Raw genomic sequence first — 23,759 nt, 5'->3', positions numbered from 1 at the left:
AAGTGCTTGCCATGTGGTTCTGGGCTAATGCTAAACATAGTTGCTGTTTAGGTATCCTCATAGATGTCCTACCAAACTGAATACATGGCAGCAGCCATGTATGGTAGCCCATGTGGAGCTTGATAAACTTTCTAGTTTTGCTGCTTTCCGGGAACGACAAAACACAGTCTCCTCAAGCATTTCTATCAGGTCACAAGAAGTGGCTGCTGGTCTTTGCTCAGTCCTGGGGATCACAAGTTCAGCAGGACTGGGTGAGGGACAGGTTGTTGTTCATGGAAAGGAAACCCAAATGGGTAATGGTGTGCCCCTCTCATTGGGTAGGAGAGCAGGGCCTGTGCTTACTTCCGAAATCTTTTGCACACACTCCAGATCCTTTAGTAGCAGGAGTGCAAAGTGATTACCTAGTACAGAGACTGTAACTTGGAAGGGCAAATCCCTTCCCTTCTTAATTAGGAGCTGCCATTGTTTCTAAATTTGGTCGCTTGGCTCTGTCTGTGTCATTAGATGATTCAGCTTCTTAGCTCAGCATTATTAAAATTACTTTACACAAGAAACCATTACATTTGCCAGACAATTTATAATTTGCTTGTTTTCTATTTCACTTGGAATGCTGTTAAGGATCCTTTTGACGCTGCAGTTTCCTGGATCATGTTTCTTCTTCTTTTTCTTCATTTCTTTAAGTAGTCACATTTTGTATCATTGTTTGTGATAGCAGATGCATTAATTTCTAAATGATGTCGACGTTGTTTGGGATTAAGCTGAGTTTTGACATAATTACATTGTTTAACCACTTGAAAGCTGTATTACTCTTTCTTGCTTTTTATCTCTTTGTTCTTTGGGGAAGAGTAACGTGTTTGGGTCTGCTTTTTTTCTTGTTTGTCGAACATTGGAGGTTTTTGCTTGGCCATTTTAGCTCTTAAACCCCATCCCTAGATATATTATTTTTTTGGGGGAAATAAAGCCAACTGACAAGTGAAATGTACAGTAGTGTGTACAGTTCTGGTTGCCTCACCTCAGAAAGTATATTGTCGAGTTGCAAAAGGCTCAGGAAAGGGCAACCAAAACGATCAACAACTTGGTGAACAAAAGTTGCACCATTTGGGATTTCTTAGTATGGAGAAACTAAACTGCCACTGCTGTGCTACCCCTGGTGAAGCCATGGTTTGGCTTATTGTTATGTCCAAACCATGGCTCGTGATTTGTCTGGAGCTGTAACTGAGGTTTGTCTAAGTCCGAGTTTGGATGTACTGCTTAGCCAAACCATGGCTTAACCATGGGTAGGGTGGGGACTTGATATTACACGTGAACTGGAGCAAAAAAGGAAGTGTGTATGTAGCGTCAACTAGCTATAAATGCACCTTCTTTTCAAATACAGCAGTACCTTGGGTTAAGTACTTAATTCGTTCCGGAGGTCCGTTCTTAACCTGAAACTGTTCTTAACCTGAAGCACCACTTTAGCTAATGGGGCCTCCTGCTGCTGCCGCGCCACCGCTGTGCGATTTCTGTTCTCATCCTGAAGCAAAGTTCTTAACCTGAAGTACTATTTCCACTGTACCACTGTAATGAAAAAGAAATACAGACAGCCCGCCATTTACATGCGTTCAGTAGGTGTGCAACCGTGTATGCGCGCATCACGCCAAACCCACAAGTAGCCTGGAAACATCATAAAGAGCTCACTAAAGCATCACTCAAAGGGTGGAATGGGGGCAGAACTGGGTGTTTGCAGGCTTTTTAAATGGGATTCAATTATACGTGATTTCACTGATGTGCATAGTGCCTTGGAATGTAAGCCATGCAAAACTCGGAGGTTTCTACACACACATGTGCACACACAGTTCTCTATCTGGATAACCAAGAGGCATAATCACAGTTCAGTCACACCTTCCAACCAGCCACAAGCAGGTGAGAGGTGTGGCCTGGGGTGTTGGTGGGATGGCCTGGGGAGAGCCTTGAGCGTTGGCTAGAGAAGCCTGGGAAGATTGCCTTCAGTTCCTGGGCCTGAAATTCCCCACCTCAGAGGTGCACCCACAGATCTTGGCCTACTGAAAAACCAAGAAGCTGCTTGCTTAGTTTACAGTGTGCTGCTGCTATAAGCACATTGTAACTGATAAGTTGTGGGTGAACATATCAGACTACACAGCGATTCTTCAAACAGCTCTTGTTTATTCACAGGCTAGAACAGAACTGAACTGAAGGGTTCAGTCAGCCTGCTTATATAGAGCTCCAGTACAACGTAACTGTAACAATTTTCTAAAACTATCCAATCACTGAACGTCACTTTTGATCCCTTATTTGCATAACTATCCACAGTATTCCCCTGCTGGCCCAGGGTGAGAACTTCAGTACATAACAGTAACCACACTAGAATGATAGCGTTTCTCACCTTGTGTTGAGGGTTCTTTCTTGTTCTTCTGAGAAACAGACAACTGTGAACGAAGAACATTTTAATCAAGTGAAACATACACTTTTCTGAAATTGATAAATAAATGCATAAATTTCCTTTTAGGCTCTGCCTTTCTGTTGGTGCAAATCTATTTTGCCATTTTCACACTGGCTGCGCTCAGCTTAGTCCAGCAGATGGTTGAACGTCAGCCATGTGCCATGCAAATCTGCACAGCAGAACTGCCCAGATGTTAGTATGGCCACTTTCCCAGCATGTGCCTGCTTTCAAGGGTTGTGCTGGCATGATATTATTCTGCGGCACGTTTCCCCTAAGATTCAAGGCATATTTGTCACCTCAAAGTTGAGCGAAGTTGGATAGAGCACTAGACTCTTAATCTCAGGTTCCTTCCTATTCTATGATATTTTGGTGTGTTTTATGTGGAGAAGAAATAAGAAAGGTGTAAGGTTGGTAGGGGAGGAGTGCTTAACTCTTCATTTCCCACAGAAACTCTACTTTTCCAGCCAAAGAATCCCAGATCCACGTCTGTGTGGTATATGCTGGTCTGAAAACCCCTGGCAGCTGCTGATGATTGGAAATTGTAGTTAAAACAGTCAGGCTGTGAAACATATGTTGTATAGTGGTACCTCGGGTTACAGACGTTTCAGGTTACATACGCTTCAGGTTACAGACTTCTAATCCAGAAATAGTACCTCGCATTAAGAACTTTGCTTCAGGGTGAGAACAGAAATCGTGCTCTGGTGGCGCAGCGGCAGCGGGAGGCCCCATTAGCTAAAGTGGTGCTTCAGGTTAAGAACAGTTTCAGGTTAAGAACAGACCTCCAGAACGAATTAAGTTCTTAACCCGAGGTACCACTGTACTGTATTTCCCTTTGTGTCTCTTCCTCTGCTGTAAATTGCCACCTCCCAAAGGCACTTTGCAAAAGAGAATGAATTGTTGGATTAATGTTACATGCAGATTCATGGTAATTAAGATGGAAATATTTAATTTATTCAATGGCTTTTGATTTATTACTCTAACCCTTTCAACAGGGAAAAGGACAGCAGGCTTAAATCTCTATTTCTGCACAATTTTTAATTCAACTATTTAGTGTTTGCAGTTTGCAGTTTTTCAATTATGGAAGAGGCTTCCTGGCTGTGAGAGATCGGAGGGATGCTTCTTATAAGATGATGCCTGCTACAAAGCAAGCATGCATCATCTTAGAAACAAAGAACATGTGCTTTTTGCTTCAGAACTGCTGGCTTGTTTGTTTTTTACATTCAAGTTTAATAGATTGTGCTGGAATCCTAACCCCACTTCCCTGGCAGTAAGTTCCATTGAATTAAATACAACTTACATCTGAGTATATCTGGTTAAGATTGCACTGTTAATTGACTGAGATTAATAGATGAAGATTTATTCATCTGAAGGTTGTATTTGTGACGTTTAGTTTGGCCCTGAAGATTAGCATGTGTACTAAACTTGTTTGAAGGGTTTCCCCCCTCTCTTCATTTGAAAAATGCTTTTATTCAGCCTGCTAATCATTTCAGTTTCTCGAGAGACCTTCTACTGATTATCCAATTCTTCCATTTTCCTTCTCTGTCACTGATGACAGGAATCTACCTATTTAATTCTGAAGCCTGTTGGGATTCATAATTTCCTGGAGCGCAGCAGTCAGTCTTGATCATGTTTGTTCTTCTAGGCCCTGGATATGATCTTGGAAAAGATGAAGTCTTCTGGATTTAACTTCTCCAGAGTGAAAGCTTTGTCTGGAGCTGGGCAGGTCAGTTAAAAGTATAGGGGTATGTTTGTGAGAGAGTGGGAGAACCTTTATTCTAGGTTGCATGCGCAGGCAACAGCCAATTAACGTGCTGCCTCGCACACATGCATCACACCAAACCCGGAAGTGACTTTAAGAATTGCAAAAACAGCCCGAAAAGAGCCCAGAAAGGGCAAAAAGGTATGAAAACAGCACCTAGCTGTCCCATGAACCATTGCAAGTGGAATCCCAGGAGCCCTTGCACTGACCATTGAGGCCTGTGGAGAGTTGGAGTTTGAGCAAGGAGGTTTAGAAGGCAGAACGGGAGCGATCTAGGAGTGTTCCCCTGCCATCGGTGAGCCTCCATTACCGGCATGATTTGTGATAAAGAAAATGGCCTTGCCTTCAAACTTATTTAAAAGGCAGCATTAAAGGTAAAGGGACCCCTGACCATCAGGTCCAGTTGTGGCCAACTCTGGGGTTGCGGCGCTCATCTCGCTTTATTGGCTGAGGGAGCCGGCGTACAGCTTCCGGGTCATGTGGCCAGCAGAACTAAGCCGCTTCTGGCAAATCAGAGTAGCGCACGGAAACACCGTTTACCTTCCTGCCAGAGCGGTACCTATTTATCTACTTGCACTTTGAGGTGCTTTCGAACTGCTAGGTTGGCAGGAGCTGGGACCGAGCAATGGGAGCTCACCCCGTTGCGTTGATTCGAACCGCCGACCTTCTGATCAGCAAGTCCTAGGCTCTGTGGTTTAACCCACAGCGCCACCCGTGTCCAAAAGGCACCATTACTGATGTTCTAATAGCATGCAAGTGTATTTTAAATTTGGTGGAAATCCAGCTATGAATCTTAACTGGCCACTCTGCTTTTATTTTATGCTTTTGCTCTCTTAACAGCAACATGGAAGCGTCTACTGGAAAGAAGGTGCAAACTCTGTTTTACAAAACCTATCGCCTGATCTTCCTTTGCATCAGTCCCTGAAGGTAACTTATCTTAGGAGTTTGGAAGGACGTTTAAGTCCACTCTTGCTCATTGACCCTTAGTGGCTCACTTTCCCAACTCCTTGCTGACTTTAGAAATAATTAAAGCATGCTTTGCATTCCTTTTAGCAAAGGATAAGCACAAATGATGATGCAGACAAGATGCTTTCTTTTTCTTCCTGTGAACAAGAAGTGTATAACAGTGGCGGGTGTATGAAAGGCCTTTAAAGCCTTTGCTGTTGGGAGGAGAGCCAGTACCTGCAAACTCCACTGCTCAGAGAAAGGCTCCAAACTTCTAGTCTCAGTGGCTCATCACATGCTGCAGCCATGAACATAACTTTGGTTCCTGGTTTCTAGAACTATATCTGTTTTCCTGGTTCAGGAAGGCTTGGAGCTGTTAAGGGAGTTGCTGCTTCAGCAGCAAAGCAGCTCAGGCTGGGAGCTTACATAGGAGCTGGAGGTGTCACCCTTTCCTGGCTCTCAGACAGATCTTGATCTGGGCAGGTGCTTCCATACGCTTCTCCTACTTCCCAAGTAGCCTCATGTACAGTGATCCAGGCATTTCGCTGGCAGCTCTGAATCTCCTGCCAGTCCTCCACTTTTGTGGTCCTGTGGGTGACGAAGGGGGTTCTGAGAGCCAGCCAGGAATCCAGATGGTTGGGGTGTCTGGATCCAGTGGCTCCTCAGGGTTGCAAGCGGTGCTGGGATCTGCTGGAGAGCCTTGCTCCCTCTGCAAAGACCCCAGTTCTGGATAGGGCTGAACTCTGATGCTCTGGCAGCTCCTAGCATGATGGGTGAAGTTCCTGGCTGAGTATGGGTGTCAGGAGCTGGAGTCAGGTGGAGGTCAGTTGTAAAACAATAAAACACCCGGTGCTTTATGAATGAAGCATCTCTTTATGAATGAAGTTAACTCTTCATTCAAAGAAATTAAAGCAGCACAGGCCTAGTGATCACATCAACCCATCCCAGTAGATTCCCCAATGAAGCAGTTGCAAGGACTGAAGATCCCCACTTTCCCACCCCTCTCTAATGCTCCTACCCTAGTTCCCAGTAGCCTAAGGCTCCACCATATTGTCTCTCTTTCCTCTGCCCTCTTCATTTCTCTACATGTTCTGGGAGACCAGGGAGGAGGGGAGCTGGTGACAGCAGCAGGAGGAGACTCCCTGGATTCTTCAGCAACCTGCCTTTGCTCTGTCACCTGGCCCTGTTCCTCTCCTGTCACGGAGTCTGGACTGCGCTCTGCCACAGATTCATCTGACTCACTAAACCAGGGGTCAGCAAACTTTGTCAGCAGAGGGCTAGTCCACTGTCCCTCAGACCTTGTAGGGGGCCAAACTATTTTTTTTTGGGGGGGGGAATGGACGAATTCCTATGCCCCACAAATAACCCAGAGATGTATTTTAAATAAAAGGACACATTCTTCTTATGTAAAAACATGCTGATTCCCGGATCATCCACGGGCCAGATTTAGAAGGCGATCGGGCCGGATCTGGCCCCCGGGCCTTAGTTTGCCTACTCATGCACTAAACCCTGTTGCCTCTTCAGCTTCTGACACCTCCTCCTCCTCCTAGTCTACTCCATCTTCTCCCTCTGGCCACTCATTGTCATCACACCACCAGTCCCCTGGCTCTGAACCTTCTTCCCCTGGGGGTTCCCTTTGCGGTTCCCCAGCTGGTGCCTCCCACCCCTCTTCTGCATCCATGATATCAGGTTTAAACCAGGTTTCCCCGTCTGCATCATCCAAATCCAGCCTTTTTCTTGGGTCCTAAGTACTTGTCTCATAGGAGAAATGCATTTCCCTCCTCTATTGATGCTGCCAAAGAGGCAGACCTTTTCCCTTTGCAGGCTGACACATCTTGCTTCATTTTGCACTGCCTTGGGCTATGAAAGGAGGCAGTTACTGCCCGGCTGCATCTGCTTCTGACCAGAGAGTGATGTAGCGAAAACTCTTTTGGCCAGCTATAGAGACCCGCACATGGTCTCTTCCCCCTTGTAATCACATAAGGTAAAGGTAAAGGGACCCCTGACCATTAAGTCCAGTTGTGACCGACTCTGGGGTTGCGGTGCTCATTTCGCTTTATTGGCCTAGGGAGCCGGCGTACAGCTTCCGGGTCATGTGGCCAGCATGACTAAGCCGCTGAACCAGAGCAGCGCACGGAAACGCCGTTTACCTTCCCGCCAGAGCGGTACCTATTTATCTACTTGCACTTTGACGTGCTTTAGAACTGCTAAGTTGGCAGGAGCAGGGACCGAGCAACGGGAGCTCACCCCGTCGCAGGGATTCGAACCGCCGACCTTCTGATCGGCAAGTCCTAGGCTCTGTGGTTTAACCCACAGTGCCACCCGCGTCCATGCAAAATAGATATGTGCAATTGTTCCTAAACCAGCTTGCTGGTTTGGCACTGACCACTTTTCTGACATTGCTTTTTTCTCATCCCTGATAGTCTTGCTTTTCGGTTAGCAACAGCCCTGTTTGGATGGATTCCAGCACAACTGCCCAGTGCTGCTCTCTGGAAAAAGCTGTCGGAGGGGGTCAGAAACTCGCTGAGGTCACCGGTTCACGAGCCTACGAGGTGAGAGCTGAGAAGCGAGAATAAAGTTTGCCTTTTGAGGCTGTTCTTGGAAGTGAGAACAAGTCATTCCGAGAGGTTTTTGTGTGCGCCAAATGCTAAGGGCACAAGATTTTAATATGTGATATTTTAGTGTATTTTTGGTTTCTGTGGAAGCCGCCCAGAGTGGCTGGGGAAACCCAGCCAGATGGGCGGGGTACAAATAAATTATTATTATTATTATTATTATTATTATTATTATTATTATTATTCCCACTTCTTGTATCTTCTCTCCTGCTCATACACCCATGAATATGGTCTTTGGCTGAACAAAGTCTTTAAATTGTTTTGCTGTTAGGACAAAATGGGCCGGGGAGACTGTTGCATTGAGCTCCTTGGAGGAATAGCAGGATAAAAAATTAATGAAAGAAGTATTTTTCTAATTCATATAACAGTTACGGTTAGGGGAATCATGATTATGCCCACTTCTCTAAAGGGGAATGCATACCTCCTATTGAGGGGTGAAAAACCATTTTGGCCTCATTGGTCAGCTTGGGCCAACTTTGACAGGTGGGCCTAGTTCCCCACCTGACAGCCACCTGATGCTATGATGATAGCAGGTGACTGACAGGTGGGTAGTTCTGTCTACCTGTCAGAGTAGTTCTACGGGGGTGGAGAGAATGATCTACTTCATCTACTCTCTATTCTTCAATTGATGAGCAGAAGCTTCAATCCTGCTCTCTGCAGGGCCAGCTTTGCTAGTGCATTCCTGAAATGTGCTCGTGCAGCAACACCCAGCAGGACTGAGTCCCTCCCCTACTGATCTTGGACCTCTTTGGGGGGGGGCGTCAAGAAAGGTGCATGAACTGGAGGTTCCCCACAGGTTCCCTAGTTTTTTATGCTGATGTTAAGACTCCCAGTTGAGAAGTACAGTGGTACCTCAGGTTGTAAATGCTTGGGTTACAAACTCCGCAAACCCGGAAGTAGTACCTCAGGTTTAGAACTTTGCCCCAGGATGAGAACAGAAATTGCACGGCAGCAGCAGGAGGCCCCATTAGTGAAAGCGCACCTCCGGTTAAGAACGGTTTCGGGTTAAGAACAGACCTCCGGAACGAATTAAGTACATAACCCAAGGTACCACTGTACTGTACTTTTCCGTGTATAAGACAAGGTTTTTTTACGTTGTTGTTGTTTAGTCGTGTCCGACTCTTCGTGACCCCCTGGACCAGAGCACGCCAGGCACTCCTGTCTTCCACTGCCTCCCGCAGTTTGGTCAGACTCATGTTTGTAGCTTCCAGAACACTGTCCAACCATCTCATCCTCTGTCGTCCCCTTCTTCTTGTGCCCTCAATCTTTCCCAACATCAGGGTCTTTTCCAGGGACTCTTTTACATTTTACAATGTAAAAGAATTGGGGGCATCTTATACACGTGAAGTGCAGAGGGAGGGGCGGGGAATTTTTTGCTGCCTCAAGGAGAAGATTGTCAGCGGCGACAGTGCGGCTGATTGGTGGCTGCGGCAATGGCTGTGGCCAATTGGTTGCTGCCGCGGCAATTGGGCGGGTGATTTTAAGCTGTCGGTGGCGAGCGGTCTGATGATTGGTTGCTTCTGCGTTGCATGCAATCAGAAGTCTTGGTCTGGTGGGAGTGTTTGTCTGGCGGGTGAGCGTATTTAGGTAACCCCCCTAAAAGCTCAACACCTCTGTGCAATCCATAGCTGTCAACCGCCCCTTATTTGGCGGGAAAGTCCCTTATCCCAGCGCCGTGTCCCCCTTATTGATGATGTCCCTTAAAATTCCTGGGTTTCAAAGGAAGCAGCTCCTCTCCCTCCCTGCCGGCCAGGGAGGAGGGAGGCTCCAACTGTGTTGCTTGGCTGCATTGCTCACCCAATAAGGAGTCTAAGAACGACTGGGGGGGTGGAGCTGGCATGCCTTGTGCCGATCAAATCGGCCGCGTTGCCTGGGGACTCACCTTTGCTCAGCGCTTCCCAGCGGAGAGGTGACGGTGGTTTTCCTTGCTGCATCCCCTTTGCCGGGTTGCTGTGCTGTGGGAACCACCGCTTAAGGCTTCGTTTGGCTGCTGGCTGGGCTTTCTGCCTTTGGCTCGGAGGGGCTCAGAAGTCAAACATACCTGTGCTCTGAAAATCCCTTATTTTGGCTGCTGATCCCTTATTTCAGAGGCTGCTGGTCCCTTATTTTCAAATCTGTAAGTTGACAGCTATGGTGCAATCTCCCCCCATTTTCTCAGTTTTTAGACCCCCCAAATAGGGGGGGTGTTATACACGGGGGCATGTTATACATGGAAAAATATGGTAAGTCAGTTTCAAGAAAGGTCCTCGGCAACTTTAATTTGAAGGTAGTGTGGATCTAACCAGTCTCCTTGCTGAGTTGTACAGACTGAATGACTTTAACCAGTTAAGAACTTGAGGCGATTCCTGGATCGCGATGGGAGTCTTCCTAGCCAACCAGCATTGCACATTCCGTTGATCCATCATTTCTGGAATGTAAATTGTGGCCAGGAATTCTCTTGCTGCAGTTTTCATTTTTCTTCTGCTTTTTCAAAAGGCGAGCGGAATTATCATAATGAGCCGATGCATAATAGTCTGTTTTGTGCCTATTGCAACCGAAAAACAACTTCCATCATGCGTCAGACAAATTAAATACCCAAAGTGCAGCGTCCTGAACTCATTATGCCGAGTTAATGGTTATTGACTCAATTTACAGTTTGTGTTCCTAAGCATTGGCCTGTCTTTTGCAGCGTTTTACAGGAAACCAGATAGCGAAGATTTACAGCCAGAACCCCGAGGTCTACACACACACAGAGGTGGGCTAATCTTCAGTTCACTTATTGGAAATCGGAGCTGATTTTTGTTTTGCCTAGATATTTTGGAGAGGAACTTAGTTGCGCAAATTGTACTAGTATAAATAAGGCAACAGGTAAACAAACAAATTCTCACTAAATGGAAAATGGGTTTTTTTTTGGAAAATACTTAGCAAGAGCTGCTGCTGAAATGTACATCCTGGTGGGCAATGCATGGCTTTCTGACTACCAATCCATATACTTAAAACATTTTTATACCATGCTTCATTCTTTTTTACGCATTCAAAGTTGTGTACAATCCATTGTTGTTGTTGTTTAGTTGTTTAGTCATGTCCGACTCTTCGTGACTCCATGGACCAGAGCACGCCAGGCACTCCTGTCTTCCACTGTCAAATCCCCACTCAGCTATGAAGCTCACTTGGTGACCTTGGGCTAATCATGCAACCTAAGCTACCTCACAGGGTTGTTGTGATGATAAAATAGGGAGATCATGTATGTCACCTTGAGCTCTTTGGAGTAAAGGTGGCATTTGTTGTTGTTGTTGTTTAGTCGTTTAGTCGTGTCCGACTCTTCATGACCCCATGGACCAGAGCACGCCAGCCACTCCTGTCTTCCACTGCCTCCCGCACTTTGGTCAAACTCATGCTGGTAGCTTTGAGAACACTGTCCCACCATCTCGTCCTCTGTCGTCCCCTTCTCCTTGTGCCCTCCATCTTTCCCAACATCAGGGTCTTTTCCAGGGAGTCTTCTCTTCTCATGAGGTGGCCAAAGTATTGGAGCCTCAGCTTCAGCATCTTTAATTCCACCTCACTTTCTGCCATCAAGGTTGTGTCATCAGCATATCTGAGGTTGTTGATATTTCTTCCGGCAATCTTAATTCCTGCTTGAGATTCATCCAGTCCAATCTTTCGCATGATGAATTCTGCATATAAGTTAAATAAGCAATTTTTTTAAATTGGAATGAGCCCTTGATCTGTTTGTAAATCAAAACGAATGTATTTTGCGTCCACTTTCTCACTTCCCTTTTCTCTTCCAGAGGATCTCTTTGGTCAGCAGCTTTGCAGCCTCCCTTTTCCTAGGGGCTTATGCTCCCATTGATTACAGTGACGGTAAGTGACTTCTAGGCTTGTTTGTTGGCCGTTTAATGTGCTCAACCTGAGTCAAAAGGTCTCTCCTGACCACTGGGAGTGAATAAATGGACCAGCAGGCTCACCTATTTCCTTGTGAATGAAAGAAGTTTTCAATAAAAAGTTTTCATACCAGAAATACGGCATGAATAGAGCAATAGTGCTTCTGGTAAAGCAGATCAAACATCAGATTTGAAATTGGGAGCCTAGGATTTACTTCCTGCTCGGTCACAGATCAATTGGGTAGCCTTGGGAAAGTCTATCTTGCTCGTAGACTGTCTAGATCAGAAGTAGGGAGCGTGCGATCTTCTGCATATTGTTGGACTCCAGTTCCCATCATCCTTGACTATTGGCCATGCTGGCTGGGAATGAAGAGAGTCCAGCATTATCTGGAGAGCCAAAGGTTATTATTATTTAACCACGAGGTGGGGTGCAGGGCATCATGGGCTAAGCCAGCTAAGGAAGTTTTGGTGCTGTTCCCCGAAAAGCCCAACAACTTTGGGCGACCTAATAATAATAATAATAACTTATTATTTGTACCCTGCCCATCTGACTGAGTTTCCCCAGCCACTCTGGGCGGCTTCCAACAAAGATTAAAAATACATCAGAATGTCACACATTAAATACTTCCCTGAACAGGGCTGCCTTCCTAAAAAAGCTCAACATCTCTTTTAAAAAGTGGGGGTTGCTATGCCGATGATATATACTGCCCTTCATTCACCACTTCATCATAAGATCTCAGGGTGGTTCACAGAATGAAGGTTCTCCATCCCTGCTCCTTTCTATCCCCTCTACACTTCCCTTCTTAGAGTGACTGTGACACCAAAGTTATCTGTGTTTAATGCAAGCCAGACTTCCTCTAAAGTAGAGTTTGCTTGGTGTGTGTGTGAGGGATGAGTATGGTTGCTCATGAGTAAACAGGACTCCGACCTGCCTTTTTACAGGTTTTATTTGGTGCAAACTATGTACAGTGCAGACATCCAAAGTTCATGTCTCCCTCAGTCGCTAGCAGATTCCGAGAGTGGACTTTTCCTGTCCCCCCCCCAAGCATAAGAACCTCGACACGCCCAGACTCTGCCTTTTTTCCTTATGCTTGACTCCCCTGCCAAAACTAGGCGACGGAAGTTGCATCTCTGTTTCCCTATTAGCCTCCCTGGGATCGGTGCTGGGGCTCGCAGAGAAGTCATAGAATCATAGAATCATAGAATCATAGAGTTGGAAGAGACCACAAGGGCCATCGAGTCCAACCCCCTGCCAAGCAGGAAACACCATCAGAGCACTCCTGACATATGGTTGTCAAGCCTTTGCTTAAAGACCTCCAAAGAAGGAGACTCCACCACACTCCTTGGCAGCAAATTCCACTGTCGAACAGCTCTTACTGTCAGGAAGTTCTTCCTAATGTTTAGGTGGAATCTTCTTTCCTGCAGTTTAAGTCTGTGAGCCTTTCCCTCCCCTCTCCCCCCATTTCTTCTTCAGTTCTAACACCAGTCTCTGATGAAGTGTTACTGCTGATCAAAGTGGGAGGCTCTCTGTACGTTCCTACCTCCTTCTCCCCTCTTGATGGCAGTCCCCTGACAGTGTGAATCATGGATAGCATTAACCATGGTTCACACTGCGACCAGTACAATAGTTAACCATGGTTCAAGGTATTGCACCAGAGTGGAGAATGGTGGAAAGTAATTGAAGGGAAGGGAGCGTTCCATTCCCTGGTGTTCTCCTGAACTCTTAAAAAATTGGCAGACGATTTCATCTGCCGATGTAGCATGAAGCTGCAAACAAATGGGCACGGCGACCTGTGCCATATGGAGCCATATGGAGCAGCCTTCATATGGATATAACATGTAACTGGCCCTCAGCAACTTGCAGTTTGCATGCTCTTTCTCATGTTTTTCTTCAGAGATAACACATTGTTCAAATAATGATCCCCTTCTTCATTTCTTCTTGGTTTATATTTGGGTTGTACAGACTATAAAGATACTCGGTCCAGTTGTTTAGCCCTCCAGTAGAACAGATCCTTTAAAAAAAAAATCCAATAAGCTCCATCAGAAAGTGTGTGTGTCAGAAAAGCAAATCTAGGATGATGTTCCAGTTCCAGGAGGCACAAATCTCTTCCTGTAAAATGTTTTGCACTTTGTTGATTGATTTTTTAAAATGTGCCAAAAACTATATTAGAATGACAAATGATTTCCATTTATACTGTGTGGGGTTTTGTTTTTAAGTGAGAAACTTGAGACTAAACAACTTAAATGTGTCATTTGATGTATCACCCTTTACAAGTGATAAAACACTAAAACTTTTGAAAACAGCCATTCTGCTCGCACCATGGAGATGCCTAAATTTCACTCTCACCACAGAGATGTCTTACTTTCATAGATAGTGACTTGCATAAGTCATAAAATCCATGGAGTAGTTATTTGACCTAGCTCTTCTTGTCCAAAAGCAGCTCTTTTTCTACTGTGCTAATAGCCTATTTCTAATAATTTAAGTTGTAAATGCTTTCTTGCACTTAAGCAGCAGAACACAGAATGAAAATACTTAAATTTACCAATAGCCAAAGCAATGGGGCAATGGCGCAGAAGACCAGCCTCCATGCCTGGTGCCTCTCTAAGGATGGATGGAGCATCCTAAGTCTATTCTGTGTTAGTCTTGCTTGTACCCATTCATAAAGTCTGGGTTCCATTCCATTTTTTGCACACTTTCTGAAAGAAAGCACACAAAAAATCTGTTTAAATTGCACACATTTCGTTTGCACTCTTTCAATAAAATAAACATCTTGCAACACAATTCCTCCACCCCTAAAATATGTATTTTATCTGCATTTTAAATGTAAAATATGTGCACTTTTGGGGACTGATTCTGTAGAATCTGGAGAAGTCTGTAATCCGATTGATAGTTGTGCTTTGATCTTAAGCAGGTTCAGGAATGCCAAATTGTAGAAAACAGACTGAACAATTTCCTTCCCTAGGTTTCTCATCCTCTCAGCAGCTGGACTGAGGCTTTCTTGAGGCAGCTGGATTTGCCTCTGGCCTTGATAAATTTCTTCCTCTTTCCTTTGTTTTTCAAATTGTGAATAGATTTTTTTATTTTTTATTGGAGAGGGGATAATAAGATGAAGCCAGTACAGTCTTACCTTGGTTTTCGAACATAATGCGTTCTGGAAGTCCGTTCAACTTCCGAAATGTTAGGAAACCAAGCCGCGCCGGATGTTCGGCTTCCGAGGCAAAGTTCGCAAACTGGGAACACCTACTTCCAGGTTTGCGACTGTCAGGGAACTGCCATCAGCTCAGAGGCGAGAGGTGGAAGGGCAGTTGGTTACAGGGAGCCTCCAAAGATCCTGAGAAGCAGCACTTCCTCCGCGGAGGAGGGAAGTCCCGCCTCTAGTGGGGAAGGGGTGCAGGGCTCGGAGGATGCAAGGGAGAGCCACAGCCCCGAGCATGAACAAAGCGGGGGGGGAGGCAGGTCCCCCTCTGCCCACGCCCTCTCTGTGCAGTCGGTTTATGCGCAGAGAGGGGAGGCGTAGGATGGGGGTCAAAATACTGCTCTGCTGGGGAAAGTTTAAGGATCGCCCACTCCCAGATTCTGCTGGTGACTGAGCAAGACATGGAATTGAGACGTTCTGCACTGTGAATGTTCTTGTACCGATGGTTAAGTTGTGGGTGAACATATCAGACGACACAGCGATTCTTCAAAGCAGCTCTATATTTATAAGCTGGAACAGAACTGAACAGCAAACAGCTCAGCCGGCCTGCTTTTATAGGCAACCGGCTGTCAACATTGTAGCAACAACAACCCAGGGTTTCCCGCCTAAAGTGGACCTGAGTGAAAACTATATACATGATACTCCTGGTGGCCAGGGTGAGAACTTGAATACACAACACCCCTCCCCACCGAGATAAGGCATTAGTTACAATCATAGTGGTTCCATTGCATACAGCAATACCCTTATTGGTTTCAGTCAGGCACATAAGCATATTAATTGACCCTATTCACCATGCAGCTTTACATGTACAGTTTGTCCAATGAACATAGTCTTTTAAATATGGGCTACTGGCCTTGCGGATTTCCTGGGTGGAGAGTTCAGCAGCTTCTGAGGCCACGGCCTCCTCAATGGCTTTCTGCAGCGTGAGGTTTGGCTTGGCAAGGAGATGCCGTTGCAGACAGATGTCCCGGACCCCACAGACGATTCGATCCATCAGGGCATCGTCTAAGTCTCGGAACTCACAGTGCATTGCAGCTTGTCGGAGGGCGGTGGTGTAGTTGTTAATTGACTCCCCCTCTGCCTGGTTCCGGTGGTAGAATGCATGGCGGGCAGCAATCTTGGATGGCTTTGCCGCATAGTGGTTGCGGCGCTTCTCTTGAATCGTGTCCCACGGCTCTGCCTGGACTGCTAGAGGCGCAACCAATGCTCGGGCCATCACGAACACTTCGGGGCCACAAAGGCTGAGGAAGAGGCCCTGCCTCTGCTCTACAGACCCTCTTGTCAGCTCATATGCTTGGGGGTAGCAGTCGAACCGAGCGAGGTAGGAGTCCCATGATTCAAAGGCTGGGGCAAACGGCGGTAGAGGCACGAGTGAAGCCACGGTTCCGATGCCGACGTGGAGGCGATGGATGGAACACAGTTCTCTAGCCAGAACGGTCAGCTCTGAATTGGTTCTGCTCCGTGATTTCGCTCAGTGTTTCAGCTCCGTGATTCAGCTCATCTCAGAGGGTGGCCGCGTCTGGCTGTGCTCTGATGTCCATCGATCCCACCTTCGTCGCTAGTGTTAAGTTGTGGGTGAACATATCAGACAACACAGCGATTCTTCAAAGCAGCTTTTTATTTGTAAGCTGGAACAGAACTGAACAGCAAACAGCTCAGCCGGCCTGCTTTTATAGGCAACCGGCTGTCAACATTGTAGCAACAACAACCCAGGGTTTCCCGCCTAAAGTAACTGACGTGGACCTGAGTGAAAACTATATACACGATACTCCTGGTGGCCAGGGTGAGAACTTCAATACATAACACCGATAATAAAGCCTTGAAAAGACCAGTGGGGGTCTTGCCTGTTCGCTCTTGAGCAACCGCACCGGCACACACCTAACAGCGACATTCGAGGTCTGAGTTGTTTGTGAACTAAGCTGTTTGAAATCCAAGGTACGACTGTAATTAAAGACTCCCATCGCCCCCTGCAGGAATAGAAACTGACATGGGGCAATCATAAGAAAGATTGTTCAAAGGTTACTTACTAATTCCTCAACCAGTATCAACAGGAAGTAATAAAATGGCCAGAGCCTGCAAAGAGGAAGGGTGTAAAGGCACGAGGGCCTTAACATTGCTTTGTCTGTTCGCACTAGAGAGGCTGGAGCTGCAATAGCATTTTAGGACAAAAATTGCCAGAAATCTGATCTGATCTGGAAAAAACCCAGGAGGGTTTGGAAGTCAACAATCTTGAGAGGACGGCAATTCCAGAGAAAAGAGCTGTGTAGCGTCAATCTTTGTAGCGTAAAGGACAAATGAGGATGATTTCTTTGTCAGCCTTGAACTTCTTTGTGCATTTCGGAAAGATGTTTTTGCATACCTGGTTAATACTGTGCCAACGTTTGTATATTCCCTAAAAATGTCAGTTGTGTTGCTTGGCCACTTTGAGCTTTGAAGTGAGCTGCTGTAACCACTTAGTGAGCCTCTCCATTCATCCTCATATTGACCCCACTTTTCATCTAAGCATTGCCGCCTCTTTGCATTTGTCATTGAACCACGACCTGAGAGAGAGAGAGCGCTGCTATTCATTGCTAGCTTTGTATCTATTCAGAGTAGTAGACCAAAGAACTGTAAGTGATTGAATGCACTTGATGTAGATCTATGGGGCAGCACCGTTCTTTACATTGCTGCTTAATGAATGCCTCTTTCTTTATCTTCCTGTCTCTCTCAAGCAATATCGCTCTGTATAGATAACAGCAGATTGTCAAGCAGAACAATGCGTGGGCAAAGTCCTCACCAGTCCTTTCTGAATGGGCGCAAGCAAGCTTCCAAAATCCGTGGGTATAGTCCCACCGAGATGTGGTCTCATTGCTTTCAGTAAGCAAGATAGCCTTGTGCTCAAGTTCTTTCGATTTTTAAAAATGCAGTTCAACCTGGATGTTCCTCCAACTCGGGATCAAAGAGGACTTACAACAATCATAATAATCATAATAATCATAATAATTCATACAGTTGCCTGTAAAATCCCATCATGACAAAGTCCCATTTACCCTGCTGGAAAAAAGAAGCCTTTCAGAACAAAAAAAGAGTCTTCAGTGGTTTCCAGAAAGTTCAGATAGTGGAGGCCAGGCATATCTTGACAGGAAAGTTATTCAACAGAACTGGAGCAGCCACACTAAAAGTCCTGCTCTGAGTTGATGTAAAGTAAGATTCTGAGATTTTGGGAACTTGCAGGATCTATTGGGTATCTAAAGCAGGGGTAGGCAACCTAAGGCCTGTGGGCCGGATGCGGCCCAATCGTCTTCTCAATCCGGCCCACGGATGGTCCAGGAATCAGCGTGTTTTTACATGAGTAGAATGTGTGCTTTTATTTAAAATGCATCTCTGGGTTATTTGTGGGGCATAGGAATTCATTCATATATATTTTTTCAAAATATAGTCCGGCCCACCACATGGTCTGAGGGACGGTGGACCGGCCCACGCTGAAAAAGGTTGCTGACCCCTGATCTAAAGGATATGGTAGTCTCCCAAATAACCTGGTGCTGAGCTGTGTAGGGCCTTATATGTCAGGGTTGCAAGACTGGGGTGTGTGTGTGTGGGGGATATGATGTAGCAGCCACAGTTGCTTCGTTTTTTTATTGGGATATGGAAATGTATACTCTCCAGGTTGCAACCTGGTAGCACTCTGCAAGCGGTAGTAGTAGTAGTAGTAGTAGTAGTAATTCTTATTCTTATTACTATTATTATTAGTATTTATTTCATCTGAAGAACACAAGGCGGTTTACAATATAAAATGTTTACTAACAAACATTGGTCCGATAAAAGGTATCTCCTGTGTTGTTGTTATTTAATTTGTGAATCGCTTTCCACGTATATCTCCCAAAGCAATTTACAGAAGCATCCTTAAGAACAGCTGCAATAGCAGCCGTATAGATTTACACATAACACAAAATGAACACCTTTTCATCTAGCACTAGCGGGAAAAGAACAAAAATGTCTTCAATTGTTTCTGGAAAGTACAGTTCCACAGAAAAGGAGTAGCCACATCCAAACCAACCTCAATAGTAGCCCAACACAGAGTGCATCGCCTTTCTCATTCTCTGGGCTGAAAACACTGACAATACATACCAAAGTGTGTTAATGGGTCATGATTTACTGGACAGTCTTTGTTATTAGAAGTCATTAATTCTGGATGAAGAGGCTGGGAAAGTTGATCTACAGATAGTTTTGCAATCCAGATGACGGAACCTAATTTTCTTTGGCTGATGGTTTAGTTTACCATCCAGCTAGCTGTATAGTTCATGGGGTTACAAGCACTGTTGAGATGTATTAAATTACTGGGCATACTGAATAAATAATCTTAGGTCTGCAATGCAAGCATTAGTGGACTGGTTTTACTGGTTTCGTTGGTTTAGACGATGTGCTTTGTACAGAGGAGATTAGAGAATCATGCACAGATGGAGTTTAAAGATTGGAGTTAACTTGCCCTTTTGCAAAGTGGCACAAGAGAGTTCTGATTAAATGTTTCTCAGGGTTCAGAAAAGTCAGGGATTTCATCTGAAAATCGCCATATGTTGCTTTAAAACTGCAGTTGCTCATTGAATACATTAATCTGTCAATTCTTGGCCTTTATGCAAATGGCAAATCTTTACAGTGTTTTTTTTTTAAATTAACCCCGCCCCCCACCAAATAGAAATGGAAACAACAGCAGCAACCTAAATTGAACAGAATATGTGTCTGGTTCATACCCATATAATTATTTTGTAGGGGGAAGGGTACACTGAGCAACAAAACCTAAGCACGAGTAGTTGAATATGTTTACAAAGTTTTCTAATGGGTGAAATAATTTTGATTTTCAATATGTAACGAGCTTTCCAGTTGCTTCCCTTTTGCATTCAGTAGCTAGAACACAGGAATACTTGACTTCCATCTGAGCAACTGAAACTGCATAGATAGAATATTGTCTTTATGTTTCCCCTTCTGTTACCATTTAAACTTACCTTTAAAAAAAGAATTGAGGGTTGGAAATTCAAGAATGGGATCTGGAAATAAGCCCAAAGAGTTAAAGAAAGAAAAGGCAAGGCCATTAATAGTTTTGAAGGAGAAGGCAAGAGAGATGAATAGTTTTGGCGTCAGAGTGCTGGATGGATGTGAGTAGGCCCAGGCGATGTATTGTATTTGGTTCCTGTTGGTTGGTATCAGGGTACTAGTGAATAAAGAAGATCATGCAAGCCTAAAGTCTGGCCTCATTGATTTTAAACTGTGTGCTGCACCTGGTATCTTTTAGGTGATGTTGGATAACGGATTTTCGATGTTGGATGTTTTTCACTAAACTGGAGTGGCCTAGGCTCAGGTCCGTATAGTTAAAGCTATGGTTTTCCCAGTAGTGATGTATGGAAGTGAGAGCTGGACCATAAAGAAGGCTGATCGCCGAAGAATTGATGCTTTTGAATTATGGTGCTGGAGGAGACTCTTGAGAGTCCCATGGACTGCAAGAAGATCAAACCTATCCATTCTGAAGGAAATCAGCCCTGAGTGCTCACTGGAAGGACAGATTGTGAAGCTGAGGCTCCAATACTTTGGCCACCTCATGAGAAGAGAAGACTCCCTGGAAAAGACCCTGATGCTGGGAAAGATGGAGGGCACAAGGAGAAGGGGACGACAGAGGACAAGATGGTTGGACAGTGTTCTCGAAGCTACCAGCGTGAGCAGCTGGGGGAGGCAGTGGAAGACAGGAGTGCCTGGCGTGCTCTGGTCCATGGGGTCATGAAGAGTTGGACACGACTAAACGACTAAACAACAACAACAACAGGCTCAGATATAGCTTCTGTGAAATAACTGGTACCTCTGTGGCACCTCTCTGGTCTGAGCAGTGTTCATAACCGTGTGTTCTTCAAGTCCTGGTTTTCAACTAAAGCGAGTGCCCATGGAATGATGCCAGCCCACTAATTGCTTCCTGGTCCGCGGCAAGGGAGCCAGTTCAGCCTCATGCCAATTGGCAGCATGCTTCAATGTCTTCTTCCTCCAGTAGCAACTGGAGAACTGGCAGGGTCCCAGAAGAAGAGCAGATTTAGTGCCTCTCTATTTATAAAGAGAGAGGGAGAGAAAGAGAGAAAGGGATGAGAGTGGGATGGAAATAAGCCTCAGGGAACCACAGTCCTACTAGCGTTCCCTCTACACCTTGGAAGAGATCAGAACAAAGAAACACCTAAAAGGAAAGGCTTGCCAATAGCTGGGTGAGACAAGAGAGAGAGAGAGAATAACTTAACTGAAGCTGAAAAAGGAAGTAAAGCAGAGTAGGGAGGGAAAAGAGAGAGCATTGACAGAAGTGCAAGAGGTGAATTTGCACTCTTTTTAAAAAGACAGGAAGAGAAAAGGCACAAAAGCAAGAGAGAACACTTGACTCTTCTCTGCCATGTATGATGTGAGCTGCTCAGGGTGCTGCTAGCACAGGCATCCCTAAACTCGACCCTCCAGCTGTTTTGGGACTACAATTCCCACCATCTCTCACCACTGGTCCTGTTAGCTAAGGATGATGGGAGTTGTAGTCCCAAAACATCTGGACGGCTGAGTTTGGGTACGCCTGTGCTAGCCTCTACTCCGAATTGCTGGAAAACCACTACCCATTTTCTCTTTTGGGAAAATGTTTGCTTGCCGCCTTACATCTTTTCGTTAGCATGTACACAAGATATCTGCGTGGGTGGTGGACACATCTTGATTCCTGGGGCTGCTTCCAGACTGTCACTTTTTGTGGATATGATCTGATCATAAGCTGACAAATTTACGTTGTGCAATATCAAGTGAATTTGGTGCTCTTTTGTGACAAACCTGCACTAACAAAAAAGCTCCACCACCACAGGTCAAAATTTTTGTGGATCACGAAGAACTTTCTGAGGGTGAGAGCTGTTTGACAGTGGAATAGACTCCCTTGAAAGGTGGTGGATTCTCCTTCCTTGGAGGTTTTTAAGCAGAGGTTGGATGGCCATCTGCCATGCATGCTTTAATTGACATTCCCTCAGGGTGCCTTCCAACTCTACAATTCTATGATTCTGCGAAAGTACACACAGGAAAATGTGAGATGGCGGTGTCACTGGGTGGTGTCATATAATATCTGCAAACAAATCAAAATGAGTGCTCAGCAAACAGTGACATTGTACAACAATCTTTGTGCAAATTTTGTGCAAACATATCAAGGTGGATGCTTAGTAAATAGCAAAATGTCATGGAAATTATGCAAAAAATATTCCCAGAAAAGATGCATAACAAAAGCATCTTTAATACAAAAGGGTTTGCGGTGGAGAAAACCACACAGCAGGTTGTAGCTTGTAATGCAGAACTGAAACTGAAAGCATAGCTTCTGAATGTTGGCTCAGGTGGCTCTTGGTATGGCAAGCCAGAAGGGCCAAAATACTACAGAAGATCCTCGTGTTAATGCATGCACCTGAAAGTGCTGTTTGAATGCTCAGCTATAGTTACATCCTTACCTCCGCAACCTGTCTAGATAGTGAATGCTGCTAAATGCCCTGATGAGGATGATGATAATAATAATAATTCATATATATCTCAGTACAACGGATAATTACTGTAAGTGATGATAGGCAACATACGATACAACCAACACTTAAAAAAACTCACAGCGACGAGAATAAAAGATGTTACTCATTAAAACTGGCATCAATAAAACTAGGTGTTACATATTAAAAGCTTGTTGAAATATGTGTCTTTAGTTTCTGGCAAAAGAAACAAAAAGAGGGATCCTGACTGATTGCAGTGGGAGAGAACATTCCAGAATTGTGGCATCACCACAAAAAGGACCTTGCTCCTCTGAGGTCTCCAGTGATGTATGGGGAGAGTTTGAGGATGGGTGTGAGAGATGGCCTTTTCTGGGGCGATGCTGCGACATTCTGAATTTCAGCTGCTCTGTACCAAGTGTAACCACGGGCCTGTTTTCATACTGAGTGTTCTTAAACATTCTTTTTAGTGTTTTAAACATCAGCTATTAAGGGACGCGGGTGGCGCTGTGGGTTAAACCACAGAGCCTAGGACTTGCCAATCAGAAGGTCGGCAGTTCGAATCTCCACGACGGGGTGAGCTCCCGTTGCTCGGTCCTTGCTCCTGCCAACCTAGCAGTTCGAAATCACATCAAAGTGCAAGTAGATAAATAGGTACCGCTCCGGCAGGAAGGTAAACGGCGTTTTCGTGCGCTGCTCTGGTTCGCCAGAAGCGGCTTAGTCATGCTGGCCACATGACCCGGAAGCTGTACGCCAGCTCTCTCAGCCAATAAAGCGAGATGAGCGCCACAACCCCAGAGTCGGTCACGACTGGACCTAATGGTCAGGGGTCCCTTTACTTTTACCTTTATTAAGTTTTCAAATGCCCTCTTCTTTCAGAAGCAAGTGTGGGGCAAGCTATTACAAAGGGAATCATTGCAATGTGCTCAGGGCGTGACCATTGGCCTGAGCATAGATGTGTTACGAATGAACAAATGTTTAATCTGTGGAAGGTTTGGGGTGGCGGGCATGCTCTCTTCAAGATGCAAATCTCTTTCTGAACTGCCCTTGCCTCTGTTTACTTGCTGCACTACTTCCAGCTGACTTCTTTCAAGTCAAATTCTCTCCCCCCCAGTTTGTCTATCTGGATATATATTGTGAGCCTGTGGGGAATGGGAATTATGTTTTGTTTGCTTGATCACCAGGGGAGCACCCCCTTGTCCAGCCAGCTGAGATCTGCAGGGTGCAGAGCCTTCACAGTAGTGGCACCCGCACTTTTGGCTGCTGGAGAAAAAAACAGCTGCTTCCCTTCCCAGGTTCTGGCATGAACTTACTGCAAATCCATGAGAAAGTATGGAGTCCGGCCTGTCTTGATGCTTGTGCACCTGGATTAGGGAAAAAGTTGGGCCACCCTGTACCATCTAGCAAAGTACTGGTATGTACTGCTGTGACAAACATGACAGTGGAGGATTAA

The 23,759-nt window shown here is 45.4% G+C and overlaps 1 protein-coding gene across 6 annotated transcripts in view; it reads left to right on the top strand.

Moving 5' to 3' along the window:
* XYLB (xylulokinase) overlaps positions 1–23,759 on the top strand; it is a 126,859-nt gene that overhangs the window by 5,437 nt on the left and 97,663 nt on the right. For 5 of the 6 annotated variants that reach the window (XR_008332951.1, XM_053410127.1, XM_053410130.1 and 2 more), the window contains 6 exons: positions 4,083–4,163; positions 5,040–5,126; positions 7,568–7,696; positions 10,428–10,493; positions 11,527–11,599; positions 23,602–23,720. Coding sequence is in view for 5 of the 6 variants with exons in the window: in XM_053410127.1 (XP_053266102.1) it covers positions 4,083–4,163; positions 5,040–5,126; positions 7,568–7,696; positions 10,428–10,493; positions 11,527–11,599; positions 23,602–23,720 (555 nt within the window). In the remaining variant the exon portion in view is untranslated. The remainder of the gene's footprint in view (positions 1–4,082; positions 4,164–5,039; positions 5,127–7,567; positions 7,697–10,427; positions 10,494–11,526; positions 11,600–23,601; positions 23,721–23,759) is intronic. The other variant, XM_053410126.1, reaches the window with a different exon arrangement.

The sequence above is a fragment of the Podarcis raffonei genome, chromosome 12, assembly GCF_027172205.1.
Source record: "Podarcis raffonei isolate rPodRaf1 chromosome 12, rPodRaf1.pri, whole genome shotgun sequence".
Classification (NCBI taxonomy): Eukaryota; Metazoa; Chordata; class Lepidosauria; order Squamata; family Lacertidae; genus Podarcis; species Podarcis raffonei.
The sequence above is the reverse complement of the archived record's forward strand: the minus strand, read 5'-3'. Positions and strand labels throughout refer to the sequence as shown.